The sequence below is a fragment of the Podarcis melisellensis genome (genome assembly GCF_964234715.1).
Source record: "Podarcis melisellensis genome assembly, chromosome: 15".
In the NCBI taxonomy this organism is placed as follows: Eukaryota; Metazoa; Chordata; class Lepidosauria; order Squamata; family Lacertidae; genus Podarcis; species Podarcis melisellensis.
In genome coordinates, this window is record NC_138532.1 from 33,378,016 (window position 1) to 33,396,210 (window position 18,195).

Below are 18,195 nucleotides of genomic sequence, written 5' to 3' on the forward strand. Positions count from 1 at the left end.
GTAGCTGGGCAGTTTTACGCCACCGGACTTGGGTACGCGTCTCCTCGGGAGTAAGTCTCGCCGACTTGAGGAAGGGACAAGTCAGAAGTGGCCCCCGCCACAGAGCGCGAGGGACAGAGCGCGCGCGTATCTGCGATCCTCCGCCCGGCTGCCCTTTGCGCGCCGTCGGGCAGGGGCGGAGGATCGGTGGGCGGAGCCGAGGCGGCGCAGCCAATCCTGGCGGCCGGGCGGGGCCGGTGGAAGATGCGGCGCTGCTGGCGCTGAGCGGCGGCCGGCCGGGCGGCAGGTGCGCGTCTAGTGGCAGCGCGGCCGCGGCGGCTCATGATGTGCCTGGAGAGCGACGGCTCGTCGAGCGGCGGCCCGCCGGGCTGCAGCGGGCGCCTCCGGGTCTCGGCCGCGGCCGGCGCGGGCGACGACGACGAGGAGGACGACGGAGGAGGAGGAGGAGGAAGCAACGGCGACCGCGGCTGCTGCGGGCGGAGCGGCGAGGTGCAGACCCTGTCGGGCGCCGTCCACGCGCCCCCGGGCGGCGCCGACAAGGCAGCGGCGGCGGCCGCGGGCGCCGCGCCTCCCAGCCTGGGCAGAGCGCGCGTGGCGGCCGCCGCCATCCTCAGCGTGGGGAACGTCCTCAACTACCTGGACAGGTACACCGTGGCAGGTGAGGCGGCGCTTCGGGAGATCCCTGGCAGGCGGGCCGAGAAGGGCTCCCCCACGCGCGCTCCCCCTTCTCTACCTTCTCCCTTCATTCATTCATTCATTCATTCATTCATTCTCTCTCTCCATCTGATCTTTTCCTTCAGTCGCTTTCTCTCTCTTTTGACTCCCTCCTCTTCTTCCCTGTTCTCATTTCTTCTTTTCCCATTTATTCGCCTTCTTTCCCCCCCTGTTTCTCCATCCTGCGCTTCCCTCCCCCCACGCCCTCTTTCTTATTTCCCTCCTCGTCTAATTTTTTCGCCTTCCCTTTTCCTTCCGTTTATATCCTTTTCTTCCTCCTGTTCCCCCCATTCATTCGCTTCCTCTTCCCTCTCTCTCTTTCCCCCATTCCTCCCCATCTCCAGCCTTTCTCTTCTTCCTCTGTTCTTCTCCCTTTCCTCTTTCCTATTCCCTTCCTCTCCCCGTCTCTCTTTTCCCCATCCTCTTCCCCATCCGTCCCCAGCGATCTGCTCGCCCTCCTTCTTCCATCTGCGCTCCTCTCTCTCTCTCTCTCTCTCTCTCTCTCTCTCTCTCTCTCTCTCTCTCTCTCTCTCTCTCTCTCTGCCGCATGCTGTTTAGCTGTCCTATTGGAATAAAAGCAGCTCTCTGGTTTGCCATGGGGATGTGCATACAAAAGGCTGAGCAGAGCTGCGGGGGGGGGGCGGTGAGGGGCGCCCACCGCTAGGCACCTTGGAAAAGCAGGGATTTGGGTATGCTGGAGGTGGCCAGTGCCATTGGCATGGATGGATAGATGGATGGATGTTTTGGTCCGCATCTCTCCGCTGCAAACATGCTTCGCATACCCAGAAGGAATCCATTGTGGTGGTTTGACAGCCTTCGCTGTTTTCGCTGGCTTGGTGTGAGAATTTGAAGCCTTTCTCTTAATTCCAGGCAGGTCAGCTGGAGGTGGTTTCAGAGCCAGGCTTATCTCTCTGTGTGTCATTTAAAAATGATAAAGAATTTAAAACTACTCAGGTCAAAAGAAGCCCACGCTAGATGACCCACTCTCTCTCTCCCCCCCACCCATGTTTACGATGGCTGAATTGCAGCGCTTTGGGTTTTAATAAATAAATAAATCGGGGCCCGTGCAACGTAATTAACTAAACACTCCTTGTGTGGAGGCTTGCGGCATTGTCTTCCGCTCTGTCTTTTAATTGTGCTTCCCAGTAAATGAAGGAAGGTTCTGTTGTCCCTTCCCCTGTTGAGTTTTGCGAAAAAAATAAGTCGTTTGGGGTCCCAGCTCAGATATGTTTGCTTCCCAGCCCTGATGGGGCACCCGAAAGTAACTCCTCTGTGTTTGCACATCCCAGATCCCTGACACTGTGGGGTGTGTGAGTGTGATAGAGAGAGAGAGAGAGAGAGAGAGAGAGAGAGAGAGGGCTGTGAGGGAAATATGGGATGCCTCTCTGCATTCTGCATGGATGACAGGTACAGCTGTTAGACCTGAGATAAGATGTACTTTGAAAATGAATTGGGTCGGAAGGATAGGTATTTTCCAGTTAGTTTAAAAATATTGCTGTGTGTGTGTGTGTGTACTGCCCAAGCATGTCATTGTGTGTGCTTGTGTGTGTATAATATATCCTGGATTTTCTGGAGCACAAGAAGAGGGCAATCTTGGCTTCTGTTTCAACACTGCTCTTTGCAGCAGCACATGGAGAGATTTGTAGGGGAGCTTTCTTCTTCTGGGTGAGAAAATGGGCTATGATTTCTCCCCCCCCTTTTTTTTGCCTGGAGGGGAAAACATGCTGGAAGGGGAACTGGCAGCCAGCAAGAATGAGTTGCTGTGTGTTTTCCCTTGAAATGCTGAACACTTTGAAAATGCTGCATTTCCAACAGACACAAGTACTGTCCTCAGCTGTGCAAGGTGCCATGGCTCAGAATTCAATGCCTCTTTCTTGGAAACAGTTCAGCAGGCAGAACTGATGGTTCTCAGGCTTGTTCCATTTTGTAGCATATTTTCCTACCTTGCAGGTCTGTTGTGCCAAGGGAAGCTTGAGTTTCCCCCTGTACATGTAAACAATGGTTGTCTCCCTTTGAATTCTGCCTTTTTTCCAGGGACCCGGAAAACATATTTAATCATCACGACAACCCTCTGAGTTAGCTTAAACTTAGATGTAGCAACTAGCTGCGGGACATTCATGGTTCATCAGAGGAATTTGAATCTGCGCTTCCCATATCCAAAGCCAGTGCTGGCTACTATGCTATATTGCCTCTGTAATCATGTTTAGATAGTGCTTATATAAGGCCACAGAGTGTCTTCTGATTGGGAAAGAGAATATGGGGAGGCAGTTTATAATTCCTGCTGGGAACTGCTACACTGTCAAATAGGGATGGAAGGACCTGACATTGTCATTATTCTCAGTTTCTTATTTCTTTCCTGGTCTTAAATTCAATCCTCCACATTTCTGCAGCAATTAATGCTTTAAAAAAGAACATTCATGAACATTCTTCAGCAGTTTGATTTTTTTCCCTTAACAAGCACATATTTGTATGTAGATAGTGTTGGACTACAATTCCCATCATCCCTGAGCACTGGTGCTGGTAGCTATGGATGATGGGAGTTGTAGTCCAACAAACACCTAGGGGCCCAAGTTTGAGAAAGGCTGGACTAGGACCTGGGAGACCAGGGTTCCAACGCCTATTCAGCCACGAAGCCCACAGAGGGAACTGCTTTATACTGGGTTGGACTGTTTATCCCTACAGCCTAGTGCTGTTGGCTCTGACTGGCAGCAGCTCTCCAAAGTCTCTGCTAGACTTTCCCTTCACTTCCTGCACAATCCTCCTTAACTGGAGATGTCAGGTATTGAACCTGCAAAGCACGCACTCTGCTACTGAGCCACGTTCTCTCCATTCTTTATGTGGGCAGGTTCAGAAAGCCCCTTACTGTGTTTGAAATTGGACCCATTTTCTCTACAGAGCTAGCAAGGGGTTCAGATTAGCTACTGCGGTGTGTGGTGGGGGCCACTGGCAAACTCTCCTGAACACAAGTGGTGCTACCACGGAGTATACACAACAGGGCGGGGCTTTTTAAAAATGTATTTTATTTGCCAGTTTCCCAGAAGCACCTTTCCAGCCACAGGGAGAAATGAGAGGCGATATTTTGGGGACAGTGGGGGCTTTTGTTTGCCATATTTAGGGGGGGGGACGGGACAAAGCTGTTGAGGATTGGGTTTTTTAAAAATGAAATTCACCAAAATCTATACTTCCGACATGGGCTGCCATTCATTTTCCTGCAAATGTCAGCTACAAAAGAGGGCCAAATACCTTCTGTGTCCAGGAAATTCCAGATGTATAGCAACCCTAGTTATGCTGAGAAGGAAGCAGCAGGGCTCTGTGTTTGAGCAATGCATGCAGAAATCCCCAATTTCAACCCCCAACAACTCCAGGTAGGTTTAGGAATGTGGATCCTGGAAATTCACTGCCCGTCAGTGTTGAGGCCGTACTGGTGGCCCAGTGGCATGGCTCTGTATAGCTTCCTATGTCCCTGTGACCACCTCAGGGTGTTTGACAAGACAAAGAGAAGCCTGACTGTTGGATCATTGGGCCAAATTCTAGGCCCATCTAGGCCCCATTCATACCATATGATACCTCTCCAAGCAACCATGGCTTCCCCCAAGGAATTCTGGGAGTTGTGGTTTCTTAAGGAAGCTGAGCGTAGTTTTCTATGTAGCTGCAATTCCCAGAGCGCTTTAACAACAATCCCTGTCAGTGCCCATAACAAACCATAGCTCCCTTGATTTTTGGGGGGAAAGCCACAGCTTTCCAAAGTGGTATCGTAATGCTCAAAACGTATGGTGCGAACATGCTGACAGTCTAGCATCTTTTCCTCACAGTGACCCACAAGATGCCTGTGTGGAGCCTGCAAGTCATATAGACCTGACTTTTGGGTGGCTGAGGGGAAGGCTCCTAATTTTTTGACGGTTGTCTGTTTTCCTTAACCATTCCTAGGGTAAGGCCCTTTCGAACTGGCTTATGTAAACAGCTGTAAAATGCAATATGACATTTCAGTGAAAACCAAACTGCGGAAAAACAGCTCGCAGACCGGCAGTGACATGCTATTATTGTGAGAAATGGTGTCAGGGACAGCCAGAGTTGTTGGGGGTAGGGGGGGGGAGAAGAGGGAGGGAACTTCCTCCTGGGCTGGATGGGAAACCAAGCACATTTTGTATTCCTAGCGTTTGGTCAGATCTGCTTACGCTGCAGAAAACCACCGCTGTTCACTCAGGGAGAACACAAACGAGATCCTTCTTTGCAACCCCACCCTGGTCCCTCACATCCATTTTGCCAGGGAAGAGACCCCAGGACGAGGCGGTGGCAAGAGACCTTCTTGAGAGGGCGCGGAGCGACGGCCGGCCACCATTTTTCAGGAAATCCAGGAAACGCCTGTGTAAACAAAAGCCTGGGCAAATGTCAGCTGGCCTTGTGGAATGGGTGGCTTCCTCAGCCCTAACACATTCCTTTGTTTTGTCCTTTTTTCTGTTTGGCTTCTGGTTCTGAAGATGGCTATAAAGCTGGGGAAGTCCCAAGCCCTCCTTAATGGGCCAAAAAGCTGGCCAGGACATCAGATGCGGGTTGCGGGTGGCATTATTCATAGTGGCACGTTCTGGGTATAGAGAGGCAGGAACTAACTAAGAGGAAAAGTGATAAGGGCGATAGTTTCACACTCGCCACCAAGCTGTGCTCCAAACTGAGAAACCGCATCAGATGGAGAACTATTGAAAGTGTGTGTGTGTGTGTGTGTGTGTGTGTGAGTGAGTGTGAGTGAGTGAGAGAGAGAGAGAGATTTGGAGAAGAGAACTTTCAAGGGTAGGCATGGAAGCCGTTTACAAATCTATGAAGGAAGGACAAATGGAAGATGGACTAGATTAGCCACCGGCCTGATCCAACAAGGCGCTCCTTGTGTGCTCCATTGCTCCAGAGATCAGGATTAGAAATTGCAGATTTTTGGGAACATAGGTAGCTGCTTCATAGGGACAGGTAGACCGTTGCTCTATCAAGAACAGTATTGTCTACACTGACTGGAAGCAGCTGTGCAAAAGAGTTCAGGCAGGGACAGTCCCAGTCCTACCTGGAGCTGCCAGTGATTGGACCTGAGACCTTCTGCTTCCAAAACAGATGCTCTGCCACTGAGATGTGGCCCCCAAATTTCTAAATTAATGGTTTGTTTGACTGTGGAACATACAGCACTTGGAGGTGGTGGGGTCTCCATCGCTGGAGATATTTAAGCAGAAACTAGATGGACATCTCTCAGGGATGCTGGCAGATACAGAATTCCTTCATTGAGCCTTGGGTTGGGTTAGGTGACATTCAAGGTTTCTTGCAACTCTAAATTTCTATTACTATTACTACTACTACTACTGTTATTATTAGTTCAAAGTTTATTGGGGTTCCTCAGCAACACCGTAATTGTTGATAAGATTGTGGATAAGCCTGTAGTGGTTAGAGTGTTGACCTAGGGCCTGGGAGACCAGGGTTCAAATCCCCACTTGATCATGAAGCCCATTGGGTGACCTTGGGCCGGTTGTGAACTCTCAGCTTAACCTACCTCACAAGGATGTTGTGAGCATAAAACAGAGAGAGGGAGAGCCATGTACCCCACCTTGACCTCCCTGGAGAAAAATATGCGATATAAAGGGGATAAATGAAGCTGACATGTGCCTTGCTTGCCACTCCTGTTTCCCTTTTCTAATGTGCTGCTACCTTAGTATTCAAGGTATGTTTGCATCGGGACAGATGTGCCCAGAACTCCGTGTGACTTGAGTAGGTGCCTTAAAAATAATAATCCACAGGTCACTGAAATACGCAGGATTTTTCATTGTGAACATTCTTCTCAAAAGTCATGGGGTGTGGCTGAGATGGCATGTAAAAGATGAGGACTAGAGCCTTGAAGCTAGTGCGGCAGAGCACCAGTGTAATTGAAATGTAGCTTGCATACGAATTCTGGGTTGCTAACTCTGCAAATGGAAAGGCAGCAGCCCAAGGTAATGAAAAGATTAGCTGAGGTTAATTACTCTGCCTGTGCTATATTTGTGCAAATGTGTTTCCCGCCCCCTTCCCCCCCACCCTGTCCGGCTCTAATTTGGAATCGGTGATTCAGCAATCTGGGTGCACATCGAGCCCCAGACAGGTGCCAGCAATGTATGTGTGTGTTTGTGTGCGAATCAGGTCATCAGGTGAAAAATCCGGTTTGTGTCTCAGGGCAGGTGGCAATTAGCACTACCTGCTCTTTAATGCAGCCAAAGCATGGTGTGCTCATTAAAGAACGCAGCAGCTTTGGAAATTTGGCCCCGGCCCAGTTGCAAGGGAGGAGCTGGACCCAGAGGGATATCCGCAAGGTGACAGATTTCGGTGTGTGTGTGTCAGAGGATAAGGTGCAGTTTCTGCCTTGGTCACATCCTTATCCTTGGCTGCTAAGTCATAAGCCAAACCTTACGTGCTCATTTCCTGATACCTGGTTAGCAATATGTGGCTTCTCTGTTGACTTCCGGCTCTGCAGTGAGTAAGCTGTTAAGCTCTCGGTTGGTTGTCTTTGAAAAAACAAACAAAACAAAACTCTTCTGAAGGGGTAGGCAAATAAATGCATAAATATTTGTGGTCATCTCCACCTTCGAGTATAGCTTGCAAGTTTTTGGTTTAGAATCTCAGGAATTCATTCTTAGATCCAGCGCGGTCCAGCAGTTAAGGTGTTTCCCTAGGCCTAGAGAGACCCAGTTTCAGATCCTCACTCGGTGGAGGAACATGGGGCCACCATGTTCTCAGTCCAGCCTGCCTCACAGGGTTGTTGTGAGGGTATAGTGTATGCTGTAGGTTGTGGTGCAGAGAACCATCTATAAAAAATAATGAGTTTTGTTGCCTGGCATTTTGTCATCACTGACTCATTCACTTGCTGATGGGAAAAATCAGCTGTAAGACTTCCCCAACAAACAGCTGAAATTTGGCGTGTGCGTGTATTTGCTCAAGAGACTAGCTTACCCAGGTAACTCCCATTGTCTCTGGCCATGTTGGCTTAATGTCTAATGAAGCAGTCCCACGTTCATAGAATCACAGAACTGCAGAGTTTTAAGGGACCCTGCGGATCATCTGATCCAACCCCCTGCAGTTGCAGGAATATGCAGCTGTCCCATACAGGGATCGAACCTGTAACCTTGGTGTTATCAGCACCACACTCTAACCAACTGAGTTATCTAGTGATTCACTGCTTTGCAAATTGGCACAGTGTGACCCTCCAGAGTTTATGATGGCAGGCTTTCAAAGTGTCTGAGAGTGTCCAGAACAGGCTGTCTAGAACAGGGTTGTCAACTGACCGGGATGAAATCTGCGCAGCCAGCTCCTCTGCCTTTAAGCAGCAAGTTCAACTTGCAGACAACCACAACAGAAGTTTCTGCAGCCTTCATCTGCCCCCAAAGGCGTACTGTGGAAGGGGTTAGCTACCCTCCGTCCGCCTGGTGTTAGGAGTTGGCTTTCTCTTCCCCTGCCTGCACACATGGCTTTTCCTGGAGAAGACGAAAACTGTGTGCCTCTTGTCACTAAGGAAGGGAAGTGGTTGAGGATATGAGAGCGAGCTCTGTCATCGGAGGCAATTGCAGCGCCACGGTGAGAATTGTCGGAGCGGCATTCCAGAGACACCTGTTGGCACGGTGTCCGCCCCTCCTTCAAGATGACGTTTCCGCAAAAGTCACGTGGATTCTAGATTCGGAGGCTTTGGAATGTTGTTTTGCCTTTGCCTCTGACTCATCCTTCGCATCTCCTTTTAGTAACTCTTTGCATTCTTTCTGATCTTCTCTTCCTCTTTCCTGATCCCTCTTTATGGTTTCTGTAACCACAGGAGAGTTTCCTTCCAATATCTTGCAGAGGGGGCTCCTGATCTCAACACACCTCCATACTCGGAGGAAGGGTCACTGCCCAAATAAAGCAATTCTGTAAAGGCAGGGCTGTGGCTCAATTGCAGTGCATCTTCATTTGAATGCAAAAATCCCCAGATTGGATCCTTTGCATCTCCAGGTAGGGCTGGGAGTTGAATTCTGGACAGCTGCTGCCAGTTGGTGTAGACACTATTGAGCTAGATGGACCCACCAGTCTGGCTTGGTTAAGGTAACTTTGTATGTTCTACTCTGCCTGATGTATTGGCTCACAAGGGTGCCAACTTGAATAAAATATGGGGTGTGTGTGTGTCACGTGAGCTCTGCCCTGCGTAATCGACCACATGCACACCATCTGAAAGGCAATGGCCATCAACTTTGTGTGGGCCTACCCACCTTAAATATTTTATTTAGGGGGTTGAAGGGACCTCAGCCCCTAGAAGTTAGCTGCTTTGGTTCACGCCAGTGTTAGGAACTCAGACATATAAACTAGGTGCGAAAAAGCTAGGTTGCCACAACCAAATGTCTGTTTTGGCCGGGGGGTTGGGCTGGATGACCCTCGGGGTCCCTTCCAATGCTATAATCCTACGATTCTATTATGTCAGCTTACATTCCTTGACTGCAGCTTGCTCTTACAACAGTTCACTTGTCCCAGTGTGCAAGAAGGAGAAACACACACACACACACAGTAGAAATGGAAATGGCATTGACTACGGACAAAGGCAGAAGTCTTTAAACTGCAGTCACCAACCTAGTGCCCAGGAACCTTCACGCAGTCGCAATGGGACCCGGGCCAGTAGCAAAACATGCCTGGGGAGTTCCTGACACTGATTCACACGATCCCCACTGGATCAGACTTAAGGCTCATTTAGTCTCATACTGGCCAGACAGAAGCCTATGAAAGCCTGAATGTGGGCTGTGAGCTCAGTTACCCTTCTCCCACTCAGAGGCAGATTTATCAGAGCACAACTGGTTCACCCACACTGGGCGCTACCGGGGGCACCACAACAATGATGATCAGTGGAAGGTGCTGAATGTTGGTGCTGCACAGGCCCTGCTGGAATTTGAAAGCCCAAAGTCCACTGTTCCAAGCACAATTCAAAGTGTTGGTGTTGACCTTTAAAGCCCTAAACGGCCTCGGCCCAGTATAGCTGAAGGAGCGTCTCCACCCCCATCATTCTGCCCAGACGCTGAGGTCCAGTGCGGGGGCCTTCTGGCAGTTCCCTCACTGCGAGAAGCAAAGCTACAGGGAACCAGGCAGAGGGCCTTCTCAGTAGTGGCACCCGCCCTGTGGAACACCCTCCCATCAGATGTCAAAGAGATAAACATCTACCTGACACTTCGAAAACATCTGAAGGCAGCCCTGTTCAGGGAAGTTGTGTGACATTTTGATGTATTTTTAATCTTTGTTGGAAGCCGCCCAGAGTGGCTGGGGAAACCCAGCCAGATGGGCGGGGTACAAATAATAAATTATTATTATTATTATTATTCCCACTCATGTCCCTCAGCAACTGGTCGGAGGCCTCCTGTCTCTGAGGCTGCAGTTGATATAGCAATCCTGATTAGCGGCCACTGATATCTTCCTCCAGTTTGTCTTAATTCCCTTTTCAAGCCGTTAGTTAACTATGAGCTGTTGTGTAAAGAAGCTTGTTGTTTTGTCTGCGCTGTATCTCCCGATATTGAGGCTACATGGAATGAAACCATTGGGTTCTAAGCTTATGAGAAAGGAGATAAGCCCCTTGCAGTTAAGGGCAGAGAGTCAACTGTGTTTTACCCTAAGTAGACCCATTGAAATGAACGGACCTCACTCAGTCATTAATCAGAATCTGTAGAACTTGGTGGGATACTACCCAGAGTCTTTATTCTACCTTCTAAAGACAAGCTTGTCACTTGCAAGGCAAGAGGATCTATTTTTAGGCAGAATGCTTTCCCTTCCTCTCTTTAGAGTCTGGTTTACCACTGCAAAATTTGCTTCCATGCGGCTTTTTTTATTATTATTTTATCCATGCTTCCTAAATGAGGTCAAGAGAAGCTTCACCAGAACGGAGGTTGCAGCAGAGGACATTGCAAGACCTCAGCTGCCTCCACGAGTCGGGGTCAGTCAGAGACATATCGCTAAACCTGAGATGTACACACTCAACACCCCTATGTTGTCAGGCCTTTTCTCCCTCTTTAACTTCGCTTCCAGAGGCTTGCTTGCAAAGCCAGCCTGTTAGAGCAAAGATGATCTGTATGCAAGGCTTCAGCTGTCCTGTGGTTGAGATGATCCTCAGAGGAGATATCTCAGTGTATCTGTGTAACTTTTTCCTCTGGCTCCAGAGTTTGACGAGGTGAAGCATGCAAATATGTTTCGCTCTTGACATTCCTTTTTTTTAAAAAATGTGATCCCAACGGATGCAGATTTAAAAAATAATAATTAGCCTGCTTTTCCAGCCTACATCCTTCAAGCTATGATGGTGAAGTCGGCGTGTGTGTTTGTGCGTGAACCAGGGACTTGGAAGCCTAAATTGTGAATACGGTTGAAAGAGTAGACATTGATTCATGTCTTGGGGCTGTATTAGGTATGGCACGGGAGATTTACTTCAAGTTTCCCCCTGTTGCTGGGTTGTTTTAATCATTTCTTTCATTTGAGGGGGTGTCTGTGTGCTTGTGAAGGGGAGGGTTCAGATTTGATTAAAGCAACAACACAGAGAAGGGGGTGTCTCAACGCATCCCCCAGAGGTCATCCTTCTGATCAAATCACCATTTTTCTCAGCAGCAGGAGGGAATATACTAGATCTGTGAATCTCTCTATACTGAAAGAAAAGCCACAGCAAAAGGGGAGTGGAGTGGTGGATTTTATTGGCCAGTAGAGAAAGGGTTGGGAGGGACGCAGGTGGCGCTGTGGGTTAAACCACAGAGCCTAGGGGTTGCCGATCAGAGGGTCGGCGGTTCGAATCCCCACGACGGGGTGAGCTCCCGTTGCTCGGTCCCTGCTCCTGCCAACCTGGCAGTTCGAAAGCACATCAAAGTGCAAGTAGATAAATAGGTACCACTCCGGCGGGAAGGTAAACAGCGTTTCTGTGGGCTGCTCTGATTCGCCAGAAGCGGCTTAGTCATGCTGGCCACATGACCCAGAAGCTGTACACCGGCTCCCTCGGCCAGTAAAGCAAGTTGAGCGCCGCAATCCCAGAGTGGTCACGACTGGACCTAATGGTCAGGGGTCCCTTTACCTTTACCTAGAGAAAGGGTTAAGTGCACACATGCAAACAGAGGCACGGCCAGATTCTCTCAGCCTAATGTACCATACAGGGCTGGCATATGTAATCCATTTATATGAAAAACCCCTTTAAATCCCATGCTTAAAGCACCCCTTCTGCAAGAATCCTGGGAACTATAGTTCACCCCTCACAAAGCTACGATTCTCGCAAATTGCAGTTTCTAGGATTCTTTTGGCGAGGAGCATAGGAGAAGAAGTCTGTGCTTTAAATGTATGGCATGTGCACAGCCTTATTCTCTTGAGCTTTTGGTGCATAATAACATGATCTTTTAATCATTTCCCCCCCTGGCTATTTTTCTGCCGGTGGTTCTGCGGCCGTCTGTGTGCTTAGTTTTAATTTATTGTGGATTTCATTTGACTTTAAAACAAGAAAGGAATTGTAAGTCACCTTGGAAAGGCAGAGTGTAAGAGTTTTAAATGAGTGCAATATGGCTGGGATTAGAGATTTGCATGAATTTGAACTGCACATAATTTATTTCGCCGCAACTGCTCAGGATTCCTTCTCCGTCTCTGTCTCTACCTCCAGTAGGCAGGCATTATTATGTGACCAGTGAGTAAACACAGTCCTCACTGGGCTGTTTTGGGGTTGCCGCCTCCTGGCCAGGGTTAAAAAAAACATTTTTGGGGGTACCACTCCAAATTCTATGGTTCCCCCGAGCCTGCTGTTGTGAAGATAGCTCTGGCTTTTCTTTGTCTACAAAATGATTGGCACTCGCACTCTGTACTTTGGAAATAGAAGGAACGTTGCCAAAGAGAATACAATTTGTGCTTGGGGACTATTTGTTCAAACACTCTATCAAAATCCCACTTAGTTGATGCTATTGTTGCTGTGTTGGGTTATGCAGAGATGGATGGCGCTGGGAATAGGTTGTCAACGGACCAGACTTCCTTGGAAGGCTGTGGAATTTCCTTCCTGCCTTTCGGATTTTTGGGATGCTTCGGAAATGGGAAATCTTGCTGCTTCTGTACAGGAGATTGGAGCGAACTTACTGGAGGTGAGGATAGAGAAGAAATTCAACTCAGTGCGCATTTAAAGGCAAACCTACCTGAATCACTCTTTCCGATGCAAGATGGGAACTGAAGCACAACCATCCTCTAAAATGTGCCCTCATCTTAATCTTGTAGTGCCACGTGACATGCATAAAAATTACAGATATTAGTGAAAATAAGATCAACATGCATTATTTTGGAGGAAAACGCTTTGCAGAAATGTTTATATTAGACAGAATTGCATGCAAAGGTACATAAGGTAAAGGTAAAGGGACCCCTGACCATTAGGTCCAGTCATGACCGACTCTGGGGTTGCGGCGCTCATCTCGCTTTATTGGCCAAGGGAGCCGGCATACAGCTTCCGGGTCATGTGGCCAGCATGACTAAGCCACTTCTGGCGAACCAGAGCAGCGCACGGAAATGCCGTTTACCTTCCTGCCGGAGTGGTACCTATTTATCTACTTGCACTTTAGCGTGCTTTCGAACTGCTAGGTTGGCAGGAGCTGGGACCGAGCAATGGGAGCTCACCCTGTTGTGGGGATTTGAACCGCCGACCTTCTGATCAGCAAGTCCTAGGCTCTGTGGTTTAACCCACAGCGCCACCCTGCAAAGGTACATAATTTGCACTAAAATGCTGATGAATTTTCATGTACCCCCCTTTTTTTAATGGTTCTCAAACTGATGTTGTTAAGGTGCTGAGTTGTTAGGAGAACCCCTATTTCCTTTGCAGAGTTCCCTGGGAAGGTTCTTACACCACTCTGAGAATTGTAGTTTTGGGAAGGGACTAGCACCCCCAGCAAACTACAGTTCCTAGGATTCTTTGGTGGGGGAACCATGATGGTTCAAAGCGATATAATATAGGGTTGCCATATTTCAAAAAGTCAAAGCCAGGGCACCCCCCCCCCCCAAATAATGCTCCAAACGACAAAAGTACATTTTCCCCGACTGACTTGCCTAAGATCCAGGACTAGGCACTGTCTTTTGGAATTTCCCCATGGACATTAGTTGTGCACAGAGAAAGAGAGAGACAGAGAAATGTTTCCTGGAAGACAGCTTCTATGGAGACGTATGGATGCATCTTTTGAAACAGGAACGCCTCTGCACATCCCACGCAGGAACTGTTGCTTTTAAGTTGCATCCAGTTTAACTGCTTCATCCTTGGAGAAAAAAGATGGGAAATAAATACAGTCAAGACATAAATACCATAAGATGTTTTCTCAGAAATAAGTAGGGATGGACAAATTAGAATTGGTCCGATCTGGACATTTGCAAAATTCCTCCTCTGTCCCTAAAAAAAAAAAAAAAGTCTCAATCAAACAGAGTTAGTTCTGGGTTAGTCTTAAATTTAAGGGGGGGAATCCAAAATCCATATTCGGATGCTCCCTTTTAATAGGGCAACTAAAACGTCCCAATATAGTGTGCAAGCACTATTCACAGGCAAGCTCAGACCTGGGGGCCAAATGTGTCCCTTAAAGCAGGCATGGCTAAACGTGGCCCTCCAGCTGTTTTGGGACTACAACTCCCATCATCCCTAGCTAACAGGACCCATGGTCAGGGATGATGGGAATTGTAGTCCCAAAACAGCTGGAGGGCCAAGTTTGGCCACGCCTGCCTTAAACCATCTCTATCTGACCCTCTGAACTCTCCACAGGCCACGCCCCCTTTCCTCAGGCCACACCCCCTGACCAGCAGTGCCCCTTGCCTGGCTGAAATGTGCCCCTCAACTCCGATAATGCATTTTGCCTAAAGGGGTGGAGGACGGCGAGGAATGTGCGAGCGTCTGTAGAAACTATTATGTTGTACGGAGGTGAAACTTGCTACGGGACACTCGGTTCGATGGGTTCATTTGAAAAGCCATCAGTATAAAAAAAGTGGCAATTCCCCTCACAGAGCTACAATGCCCAGAGTAGTTTAGCAAGCAATCCATCTTCCCAGAGAGCTCTGGGAACTGTAGCTCTGTGAGGGGAATGGGGTGGTGGTGGTCTCCTTACACTCCCAGCATCCTTACAAACTACAATTCCCAGGATGCTTTGGGGGGGGAGCCATGACTGTTTAAAGTGGTCTGGTCCTGTAGTTGTGGCCTCAGACCCTGTGGTGGTTTTGCCACCAACATTTGCCAAATCGTGCATTGATTTGCTGGATCATCAGGCTTCCTTTCGGTGACAAAGTCCTGTTCACTTATGCGGATCTTAGTATGTAATGTATTACTATTAAACGTCCTGAAATTCTGCCTCGGTGTGCCTGTTTTGTTTCTTCACACGCCCCAGAGGCTTGGGGTCAGGCATAGCCTTCCAGCTATGCGCAGAGGTTACCTGAGGGAAAGAGCCGAGTGGGAAGTGAAAGGCTCCTGCAATCTGGGCCGCAGTGAACGAGTTTGCAAAACAGGCATTTTGCAGACGATTGGGTCCTCTTATGTGACTGTTTTTAAACTTGATGTCAGCCATGGAGTCTCCAGTTTTAGGGTAATAATAATAATAATATTTTATTTATATCCCACCCTCCCCAGCTGAAGCTGGGCTCAGAGCGGCTAAAAGCAATAAAAGTAACACAGCATTCTAAAATCAGTATTCTAAAATCAACTCAAAATCAAATGGCAACCACTGGGCCAGAGTTCTACGAGGATCACCAAAGGAGGGGGTAATAATAATAATAATAATATAAGAAGAAGAAGAGTCCTGCCAGATCAGCTCGGTGGCGTACCTAGTCCAGCATCCCGTTCTCACAGTGGCCAGCCAGATGCCTCTTCTGGAAAGCCTGGAAGCATGTGCAGAGCACAACAACACCCTCTCACCTCATGTGGTTTCCAGAAGCTGGCATTACTGCCTCTGACCGTGGATGCAGGGCATAGCCATCATGGAGCCTTCTCCTTCATGAATTTGCCCAGCTCTCTTTTAATAAAGCCATAAATTGTTATTATTATTATTATCCAAGTTGGAGGCCGTTGATGCCTCTTGTGGCAGTGAGTTCCAGAGTTCAGCTCTTCGGCACTACACGAAGAAGCGCTTTATTTTTCTGCCCAGAATCTTCCAACATCCTTCTTCATCGGGTGTACCTGAGTTCCAGTATTACGAGGGAGGGAGGAAAAGCATTTCTCTGCCCACTTTTATCCACACCACGTAGAATGGAGCCTCAATTTGATTGGCGCATCTGGTTAGTGGGGTGTAGTGGTTAGAGCAGGGATGTGAGGACTCTCGGGCTGCATGTCTCCCTCCAGGCCTCTCTCTCTGGCCTGTGAATCTCTCCCCAGGCTGCAAACTTTGTCTCCCCTGTTCCCTTTTTCAAGGACGCATGCTGAGCTGGTGGGTGCACTTGAATTTTGATAATCCCCCTTGCTTGCTTGCCTGGATGAAGAGATATCATGGGAGGGGGGCATTGGGGGGGCATAGCTGGAATAGAGCCACATCCATTGCACTGCCAGCCCCTGGCTTTCTCCTAGGGTGTCGCAGCCCCCAGGTTGAATAAAATGTTGCCACCTCCACACCATGCATTGAAAGCACATCTCATGTTAAATGGGGGAGTCTGCGAGCCTCTGCAGTGACATGAATTTTCATGCACTTTCCCAAGACTCAAGCCCTCGTTCTTCTCTGCAGCTGAAACGGCTGGCTGACTTTCCCAGGTAATCTTTCCCATTAGCATCTGCTGACGTTTACACCCTGCAGATGTAACGTTCATATTATTATTATTATTATTATTATTATTATTATTATTATTATTATTATTATTATTGTTTTCTCTTCCACCAAAGGCTGAACAAGCAGGTTTGCCTGCAGATTTGCAGCCTTTGCAAGTTCTGGTTCTCCCTGCAATGGAGTGGTAGATAAGTAATATATATATATATAGCTTTCTTTTCATGTCCAAATGTGATGCGGCGGGGTCGTCGTTCACCTGGTTGCCCCATCCACATATAAAATACGGGAGGATGAGTTCCTTTATTGTTTACCCCTGGCTCTTGCAACAGATTCTTGCAGTGTGAAGTTCTCCTGTACAGTGTGCCTGCTAGCCATGCTATCTCCATTCAATCTCCCGTCCCCCTGGCTTTCTTTATTAAAATGCATATTTATTTTATCGATTTTTAACAGCTGAACAATCAACAAGAGAGCATGGGCGGAACAATATTATTCTGTAGGGTTTCCCATTTCCTCCCCAAAGTAAACAATCCTTCCCCGCTGAGCATGTTCAGCCTTCAATGGGCTGTTTCAGCGGGAGCATATACTTGTGTCCAATCCCAGATACATCAAAATATTGGATTTCTCAATTGATTTCTCTTGGCCCTGTGAGCTAGTATCGGTCTGCCCTGGTATCCAACTTGGCTCATGGGATCTCCCCCCCCCAAAAAAACCCCACTCCTACCAACTCATCAGCTGGCATCACTGGGCAGGAGGGCAGGGTTTAATCCTGCATTGGCTATGCTGCCTTGTTCCTGCCTCCTGCCCGCTTGAAGGAGAAGCAGAGGTGCTCTTCTGCTTTGAGGGAAGTTCCTGTGTGTCTGACAGAAGCACAGAATACTGCCTTGAAGTGCTTGGCTGCCCCCCACCCAAATTAAAGGAGGGGTTTAGGTTGCTTCAGAACATACTTTGCAGAGCTGTCAAAGGCATTTGACAAGTGGGCGGACCTGCCCATCAGTTGAGTTCAGTCTGTGATGCGAATTGTGATAAAATTCTGACCTGTGGAGCCAAAAAAATTCCCTGCCCCTGCCATGTAATAATTTGAATCCAGTCCATGTTTTAATGCCTTCCAGTTCATCAGAGTTTGGAGTTGATGTAGTCCAAGTTTTGAAGGCAGGAGCTCAAGATACTAGACCCTAAGACTGTTGCAGATGAGAGAGAGAGAGAGAGAGAGAGAGAGAGAGAGAGAGAGAGAGAGAGAAGGGGGGGGAGCTTTTCTGTTGCTTAATGGATGTTTTAGTTTGTTCTTGAATAATGTACCATCCTTAAGCTCTGTTTAACTCGTTTGGATTTCTTTTGAGGTAGATGTGTATCAGAGTGACCTGTAAATGCGGCCTCAGCAGAAGATTTCTATGTTTATTGGAACACTTGTAAATATTTTGAGACATGTCATTTGGGTCGCATGAGCTTTGCTTAGAAATAGTTTAGATTCTAAAAGAGAACGGAGGCGTCGAAGTCTGTTGGCATATTAATTTAAGCAGACCCAAGCGTAATCAATTCAACACACACACTTTTCTTTCCCTGACACCAGGTTATTAGGAGGATAAAACGTGTGTGTAGAGAAGAACCATATATTTTGGGGGAAGATCTGAATATAATGAAAAATATTATGATATTTATATAATATGACTTTTAGCAGAACGGTTGCATGGATGCAGCTATTGCCAATGGGTACAGGATGGTTGAGTTGCATGCCTTCTTACTCAGCTGTTGTAAAGGTAAAGGGACC

At 48.1% G+C, this 18,195-nt stretch overlaps 1 protein-coding gene across 2 annotated transcripts in view; it reads left to right on the forward strand.

The window, feature by feature from the left end:
* Positions 1-321: 321 nt before the first annotated feature.
* SPNS2 (SPNS lysolipid transporter 2, sphingosine-1-phosphate) overlaps positions 322-18,195 on the forward strand; it is a gene marked incomplete at its 5' end in the record, with an annotated part of 92,537 nt that continues 74,663 nt past the window's right edge. For both annotated transcript variants that reach the window (XR_014163243.1, XM_081890444.1), the window contains one exon: positions 322-658. Coding sequence is in view for 1 of the 2 variants with exons in the window: in XM_081890444.1 (XP_081746570.1) it covers positions 322-658 (337 nt within the window). The remainder of the gene's footprint in view (positions 659-18,195) is intronic.